An 8,089-nucleotide genomic window follows, 5' to 3' on the forward strand; every position below is an offset into this window, starting at 1 on the left:
ATTTGGGTGTAAATATTTTCCGAGTGTATATTAAGACACACACACATATATATATTACGAAAATCGACTCAAATTATTGTGAAATTTTTGCAGTTTATGAAACAAGTTGAGAATGTGGTTAGTTATAAATGAGACACATCATATCTAATCGTCACGCTAATCAATAAAAAATAGTTTATATTAATAATGTAGCGTGAACAGCACAAAATAAAAAAGTTGATATCGAATGTGATAAACTAGCTAAACAAAGACATTGTTGACATCAACATTGTCTCAAAGATTTTCATTGGTGTTATTCTTTTTCTTTCATCCAAATTTTGTCAAAGACACACATTGAATATTCAAAGTCAATATTTAAATAATGTCACAAAGTTTAACAATTAACTGTATTTTTTTTTGTTTTATTTTATTTTATTTTACACATTTTAGTTTCGACTCATGCTTATTCTGTTTGTTTGGTATTAAAATGCAAAATCATACTACCAATCAGTATTTTTTTTTTCCGTCTATTATTATTTGGGTCAATTTCCCCAAATCATGTTGAAGGCCCAATGAAAGATTTGGCAGAAATGTACACACCGCTTGCATTCAGCACATGAAGGGTTGGTTTTGGAACTTTGGCTTCTCAATTATTCATTGAACGATTGAAAAATCTCCTGAATTTTTAAGGTACGATTTCTTGTTCATTCGAAAACACATATTTATGCGCACAATTATCCATTTACATTTCATTTTTTTCTGTGTACATATATCCCATGTGCAATTGGGTATTTGCAACACTGTAAGCATATTAAATACTATTATTTTTCTTTATTTTATCAATTGTTGTATTTTATCAACTTTTTTTTCCCTGCATCTTGGTGTTTCATGGATCATATTTCCTGGAATTAATTTTTATTAACATGAATTGCCAGTTAATTTCTTCTCTTACTTGTACTTTGAAGAACTGAAAAGTTAAGAAATTTTAGCTTGAGCTTATTTTTTATTAATTGGAATTGAGTTATTACAAAAGAAATTTGGTTGAAATTTGTCGCCCTGATTAGAAAGTTTTAGTTTTTTGATGTCTATAGATTTTTGCTTAATTAACTTTTGTCACTTATATACTGGATTAAATAGTTGATTTTTTTAGGGTTTAAGATCGTGTAAAAAAGGGGTTTCCAGTGATAAATCAGCACTCCCTGCAGGGGAACAGGAATTCAAAGAGCTTGGTTTTTTCTTTACAGTCATTTATCCCTTTTGCTCAGACAAGGTGGTAGTGTATGATTTTATATTTTTACTTATGATTGTGAATGGGAGGGAGGGATGCACGTTGAGGTCATGAATACTACTTATATCCATTCTATTTTACTCGATGAAATCTCAATGGGTTGAAATAGCAATATTGAAAAATATTTGTACAGTTAATCTTCAGTCACATAGCTTCCTCCGGCTATTAAGCTTTATTTCATTATCCTAAAAGTAAAAACTTTTCATTCTTACTTAAAACTTGATTTCAGACTACAGTGGTTTATACAATGAATTCTTAGTGGGTTTAATTAGTAATGCAACCACAAAAACAACCTTGTCCTGGTAAAATTGGAGCTGATTCATGATTCCTTTTTCACTACTTTGGTTCCATTTGTATATCTGTCGAAAGACCTATGGATTTCAATTCTTTGTAATAGCATTATGTCACATTGATTAGATAAGATGTAAAGAAGTTCTATGGTGATTGTCAACCTATATTAACTCTCCTACTTTGTCATCTCGTATTTTTGATAAAGCGTAGTAATGATCTAGAATCTTCAGTCACATAAATTTTATTAGCTGTTAGCTTTATGTCTTGGACCTAGAAACTTCCGATTTGACTTAATTCACAGGCTACTAATGGTTGCATTATATGTACTTCTAATAATGACTTTTGTTCCCAAGATTATTCTCGAGTTATTGCTTCTCCACCATCAAATCTCTTCTTCCATCTATTTCTTGCCATTTGTTTATGTGCTTTCCAAGAATTCTAATCGCATAACCTATGGTAAAACAGCATGTACATTCACTTCTTTTGTCTACCCCATGGCAGTTAAAAATAAAAAAAATAAAAAAAAAAAATAAAAATTGATGCTCCTATTGATTTTAATAATTCCATTTATGATAATTTTGTTTTTATGGAGAATAAATTCTTTGGTTTTCATTATTGTTTACTAATATTTGCTGGTCTTTGTTCTTGAGCAACTGTTTTGTCAACTTTCCTTGGAACATTTGTAGCGGTTAAGTGGTAGGTTTAGAGTAACTGACTATCATTTCACGTGAATTACAAAGTGTTCTCTACATAATTTTAGTTTTTTTTTTATTGAATTTGCTCTTTAGCCAATGTATTTACACAATGTAGCACTTATTACTCTACATTTTCTCAGCAGCTATCTCTTTTTCCCTGCTTGCATTAATTTTGTGTTTCTATGAGTAAGTTATGCAGACATCTGAATTTGAACATTTCAGCAGTCTTGTAGTCTTCAATGGTTTCACTATATCCAGCTCCTTCTGACTGCAAATCACACCCAGAGGCTCGTACCTTAGCACTGAATCTTGAATTTCCACCATTAATACTTGTCACTGTTACCTCCAGAGGCAATAATTACTTGCTCTCTTACTTTTGTTCCATTTTATTGTGATTAACTCTTAAATACCCATGACCACTGAACTTCATATAGATATTTCTGAACAAGTTCTCGAGAAAGTGGTCTGACAACTGATATATTTAACAGTTGATTTTGTAAATTTGAGAGGATGGTTGATCATTATCTTCTGAGATTCTGTTGGACTGTTTTTCAGCAAATTTGTAGTTTTATGACATGCACAATCATTTGTATTTTCCTGTGCATTTGTATCTGAGTTGGTAGACTCTGTTGTAAGATCTCCTTTCAAGGTTAATGTATTCTGGGATGGTGATTGTGCACTGAGTTTTCCATTTTGTAGCCACTTGATAGGTTCATGAATATTTCTATATGAGATACAGTTTTGATAAATTTGTTTTAACATTATAGTTCTTACATGAACTCGAATTTTTGCTCCTTCCTGCATCATTGGGAATAAGATTACTCATTGGTAACCCCTGCATCATCTCTAATGCAGATTCTTTGTTATGGCTGGGAGGAACCACATGTCCAGACATCCTGATAATTTCCGGGTTGTCCGTGATGGCCCACATTCTTATTTAGATCGAGGACCAGGACCTGTACCATCTCATCCTGTGGCCCTGGAAGAGGAACTTGAACTCCAGCACAGAGACATCAAAAGGCTACTTGCTGAAAACCGGCATGTGCTTGACGACAATGTGATGCTTCAAAGGGAATTGACTGCAGTAAAAGATGAGATTCACGGAATAGGTCAGGTCATTCCTAAATTGCGTGCTGACAGAGAGATTCAAACAAGGGAGTTGATTGATAGAGGATTGAAACTAGAGGCTGAGCTTCGCTCTGTTGAACCTCTAAGGGGAGAGGTTAAGATATTAAGAGATGAAGCTCAGAAACTAAGTACTTTGAGACAGGATTTATCATCCCAGGTTCAAACCCTGACAAAGGATATTAATCGAATGCAAGCTGAGAGTCAGCAAATAGCAGCCATGAAAACTGACATTGATAAGATGGGAAAAGAGCTGGTTGATGCTAGGTAAGAATTTTGATTCTTAATTGATTGACTCTCTCTCTCTCTCTCTCAAGACACCAAAGAAAAAGGAATTAATGGCTACCATTTTTATCATTCCATTGCTATTATGAATTTTTGAAGTGGCTGAATTATTGTCCATGCTATGTCATGGGTGTCACATAGTGGTGTCTCCGAACTTTATATTTGGTTGTATGGACAAGACTAAAACTTTAATTTTGTTAAACCTTTTTGCTTTATTCCTATGGTAAACTGATGTCTATGATTGTCAAAGTGGTTCAAAATGCATATTCAAATCTATTCAAATATTTTAGAACAGATTAAATAGATTTAGTGTGCTTGATAAATTTACGATCATTGAAATTGGACAAGTGGCCCGTGCTATTTCTGAATGCAAGTGGATAATTCATGAATTTCAAATAGTTATAACATAGTCTCCATGATCTCATAAACTACAATTACGTTAAATGCCTTCTCTGTTCTACTGCATTGGTCAAGTTGGTCTCATATTCTGCAAAATGGTTGTGCTTGATGCCTTCTTTCAAGTGCACATTGTTTCATCGAAAGAATTTGTTTGGGCATGTCCTGTTTCTGAGCAAGTCGTTTCTGCTGCATCCGGTTACACACAACATAGGAGAATGTACGAATATGAGAAGAAAGGAAACGAGGAACTGGTAGAACAAAATCGATCAATGGAGAAAAATCTTCTGTCCATGGCTCGTGAAATAGAGAAGCTACGTGCTGAGCAAGCAAGTGTAGAGAGGAGGGCTCGAGGAGTTCATGGTATTCCCTGCTTTCTCTTTCTTCTCCCCACAGCACGCGCACTCAGATACGAGTTAGGTTCTGCTCTTATTTCTCTCTAACGTTGACAAACCTAGTTTCCTGGACATCACTTTCCTTTTTACAGGAGTTGGGGGTTACAATGTGATGAATGGAAGTCCTGAAACAATATATCCTGGTCCATATGGTGATGTATATGGTGCCGGACCATGGGGGATATATGATGACCGCGGTCCTCCTCGACACTGATCCTTCAATGAAGTGCACCATTTACCAATTTCTCTCATATGCAAACAGTGTAGCTTTTCATTGACATGGCACCAATTTTATTTCTTGGGATTGGAAATCAAATGAAAATTATGGTTTAATTTTCTGTGAATCTAGCTTCTTTTTTCTTTTCCCTTTTTCCTGGTGAAACCTTTGAATCAATATAATTCGTTATCTTCTTGTGCGAATGTGCCTAGATAATATAGAAAATTTTTGCATCAGGCCAAGATAATCCGCAAAAAGTAATTTGATTCATAAATTAAACGACCTCGACTATCTACTCCGAATACAAATTAATTGAAATTGATAATATCAGAGCAGACACGGCCTTGACTCGCAATTACAGATTAATTTAAACCGTGTGGGAGTCGACCATTTCCACTTCATTAAAAGCTAACAAAAGGCCTGATGGTATAAGTTCCAGCTGGGAATCAACCACTTTTTCCACCTCTCTATCTCAAGAAATAAAATCTAAATAGAGTGATAAATTATTATGAAGTGAAACTAAGCAATTTGCCTAATGTTGGAAACAGATTTTCTGGCCTTCAGAACTTTTGAAATCGATCGAACTGTGGAAGGAGTAGTTCGACAGCAGCCACCAATGAGTTTTGCTCCGGCATCTCTCCATTTTGGGGCAAATTGCACAAACTTTGCATCATCAAAACATTTTGATGGCTGCCAATAAAATTGCATGAACTATTAATTGATACATTGGCATACATTCAAATGCAATCAAAAATGGGTTTGAATATGCACACGGAAAATTAGGTATCATCAAAGTAAATGTATTACTCACCAGCCATCTTTTAGCAGTGCCATCCCATATTTCACCACTGTTGGGATACACAACTATTGCCTTATCAGTTAACTGCAGATGCATTTTCATTTCAGTTCAGCTTCGAATAAATTTCATTTTCTTTTCGATGTATTATTTATGATTTTATTGCCTAATTTACCTCTTTGAATCTCTGTATGAGACTTAATATAAAATGGGGTGGTGCACAATTTATTCCAACTGCACCAACTTTGGTACTCTTGTTTATTATGTCAAGGCATTCTCTAAAGCTTTCTCCTGAGGGTGCATTCTCACCATCTACAGAGCTGAAACAGATCCAAGATGGAATCTCAATGTTTTCTTCGTCAAGCAACTCCACACAAGCCTGTTTATCAAATTTAAGACAGCAAAAATGTTACAAGAACGAATAAGGTAACATGTTTACAGTTTTCGATACTTATCATCCTTTTTTCTCTTGGATTTCTAAGGATGACCATGTGCATTTATATCCAGATGCTTATGTTATGCGGTTATGTCTTTAGATTTCTTAAGCATGAATGGCAGTCCATGTGCCATTAAATATAAGTGTTGAATCAATCAAGATATTATATTGTACAGTAATCCATCAAGAATGTGAAAAATAAGTAATCCCATTTATTGATTTTGTTCTGTAATGGAGTCTAGCAAAATCATCAAGTCTACAACTTGATCCTCAAACTTGTACGGTATTAAATTTCAGAAATTTTTTAAGTATCAAATGGTTAAAAATATTAGCATACCCGAGCCTCCAGTTTGTTTGGAATGGTCTCAAATGCAAGCAAATCTGGCCCTGCTTCCACAAGAACTTGCAATCTGCGCCGATGAAAATCCTTCAACTTCTCTATAGTTACGTTCGGTCCATAATTCCCACTGAAACAAAAGAAAGGCAGGAATCAGTGACACCAAAAATTCTATCAATTTTGTAGGGAATATCTTCAAATCTATTATTGTGACAAAACCTATATTCGGAACCATCCGCAAGATATGCACCGTAGCTTCCAATGGACGCTGCAACCAGAGACTTGTTGTAATTATGACCTGAGCTCCTTTTCATTGCTGCCCAGAATTCATCCCGGGCTTCGACTGCAATTGTGACACTTTTCTCAAGCAGTGACTCTGCTTCTTCAACCGACAGCCCTTTGGACAGAAATCCTGGAAGGGTGGCCTATTCATTTGCCAAAGAAAAGAAAGCTTACATAAGAGTTTTTTACAGATCCAACAAAAGCTTTGATAACCTGAAACCGTGGAGAAATAACTAATCAATTGTGCATAGTCACATTCAGACACATATGTTAACTAGATAGGACTGCACGCGATTAAAGGAGAGACAACAATGGTTGTCCTATTCGATTTATATCCAATATTAGGTACCAAATATATTGAACCAACATCATTTGTGCATTGTCAGTTTTCGTAATTAACCCTTTATAACACCTATAACTAAGGGCAAATTAAATCCTAGGCTCACGCAATCAAATTCTAATAGTTGAATTAGAAATCAATATTCATAACAACCAATAAACATCAACAGTATAAATGTAGATTAACAAACTTGATAAGATGAAGTTACTAATATGTCTGCACCAGCTTCCAAGTACTCCAAATGAACCTGCAGTCAGCAAAACAAAGTTCAAATAATCAAGTCAATCAGGTTCTGCATACGTATATATATAGACTTGAACTGCTGAACATGTAATTGTGTGCAGGGTTCTGTACCCTTTTGATGAGATCGGGTTCTTTGATTAGACAAAGAGCACTCCAAAGAGGGTCATTAATGGAGGCACCGTGTTTCTCAAGTTGGGTGGCGAAACCACCATCCAAGACGGCGCAACCGCCGGACTTCTCTACCAGATCCTCCAACAACAGTGCATGTACTTTTTCTCTCCCCATTTCTCCCTCTTTCTCTCTGTAAAGAACCAAAAAATGGATTCTTGATTCTTGAAGGAACAGCGACGACGTTATGGTGAAGGAGGAGAATATAGATTGCGTGCTCTGCTGTATTTGCTGTTTATTTACATTTGTCAACACGGACGCTTTATGCATACAGGTTCGTACTTGCCCTCCATTTGGTCTATATTCAGCGTTCGGTTCATATTTGCTTCTTTATTAAAAAATAAAATAAAATAATAAATAAATAAATTTGAAAAAGAAAATTTATTTGAGTTTGGGGGATCCACAACTACTCATAAATGATACAATCGTGTCTTTGACTGACAGAAAATATTTAGCTGTACGTTAAATGGTTACATCACTTATGATGTATTCAAATGATAAGATTGTTCCGAAAAGTTTCTTTAATTCTAAAAAAAGGTTGAATCCCTACCTTAAGAGTCCCCCACCATTTCGTCACTGAAATATCGTGAGAGAGGTTAATTGCGAGAATGTACCCCAACAGATCAGGGAACAAAAGCTACATGTACACTGGTGTCCACAATGAGTCTCAATCCATGTTTTAGGAATCGAACTCTCACACTGCGGTTGTCAACAAGATTGAGTATACCTCACTCTCGTCCTTTGCACCACTAGAATATGTCCCGAGGGACAAGTTTCTTTAATTCTAAACTAGATTAATTGTAATTTTAAGTTTCA

At 35.2% G+C, this 8,089-nt stretch overlaps 2 protein-coding genes across 4 annotated transcripts; one reads left to right on the plus strand and one right to left on the minus strand.

Moving 5' to 3' along the window:
- Nucleotides 1-677: 677 nt before the first annotated feature.
- On the plus strand, nt 678-4,819 carry LOC111408105 (protein FLX-like 3). 3 transcript variants are annotated; one of them, XM_023037891.1, is made up of 6 exons: nt 680-781; nt 1,130-1,249; nt 2,479-2,540; nt 3,109-3,645; nt 4,274-4,422; nt 4,518-4,819. In XM_023037891.1, the coding sequence occupies exons 1-6, from the start codon at nt 704-706 to the stop codon at nt 4,565-4,567; spliced, it is 996 nt and encodes a 331-aa protein (XP_022893659.1). In that variant the 5' UTR covers nt 680-703; the 3' UTR covers nt 4,568-4,819. The 3 variants fall into 3 exon arrangements, with proteins under 3 accessions (XP_022893660.1, XP_022893659.1, XP_022893658.1); XM_023037890.1 differs by having other exon boundaries at nt 4,547-4,819; XM_023037892.1 differs by lacking the exons at nt 1,130-1,249; nt 2,479-2,540 and having other exon boundaries at nt 678-781; nt 4,547-4,819.
- A 96-nt stretch (nt 4,820-4,915) lies between these two features.
- On the minus strand, nt 4,916-7,543 carry LOC111408104 (homocysteine S-methyltransferase 1). Its single transcript, XM_023037889.1, has 7 exons — nt 7,217-7,543; nt 7,053-7,109; nt 6,460-6,665; nt 6,241-6,370; nt 5,643-5,846; nt 5,483-5,554; nt 4,916-5,361 (listed from the first exon to the last, which is right to left on the minus strand). The coding sequence occupies exons 1-7, from the start codon at nt 7,541-7,543 to the stop codon at nt 5,191-5,193; spliced, it is 1,167 nt and encodes a 388-aa protein (XP_022893657.1). The 3' UTR covers nt 4,916-5,190.
- Nucleotides 7,544-8,089: the final 546 nt, after the last annotated feature.

The sequence above is a fragment of the Olea europaea genome, chromosome 13 (genome assembly GCF_002742605.1).
Source record: "Olea europaea var. sylvestris chromosome 13, O_europaea_v1, whole genome shotgun sequence".
NCBI lineage: Eukaryota > Viridiplantae > Streptophyta > Magnoliopsida > Lamiales > Oleaceae > Olea > Olea europaea.

Bases quoted from the DNA above. Each gene is read 5' to 3' on its own strand.
- LOC111408104 (XM_023037889.1), bottom strand. From the start codon at position 7,543: ATGCATAAAGCGTCCGTGTTGACAAATGTAAATAAACAGCAAATACAG. The intron at 7,110-7,216 runs GTACAGAACCCT...TGCTGACTGCAG, and splicing joins AACCCGATCTCATCAAAAGG to GTTCATTTGGAGTACTTGGA. The intron at 5,847-6,240 runs GTATGCTAATAT...TTTGATAAACAG, and splicing joins CAAACAAACTGGAGGCTCGG to GCTTGTGTGGAGTTGCTTGA.
- LOC111408105 (XM_023037890.1), top strand. From the start codon at position 704: ATGCGCACAATTATCCATTTACATTTCATTTTTTTCTGTGTACATATA. The intron at 1,250-2,478 runs GTGGTAGTGTAT...ACATTTCAGCAG, and splicing joins ATCCCTTTTGCTCAGACAAG to TCTTGTAGTCTTCAATGGTT. The intron at 3,646-4,273 runs GTAAGAATTTTG...CACACAACATAG, and splicing joins AAAGAGCTGGTTGATGCTAG to GAGAATGTACGAATATGAGA.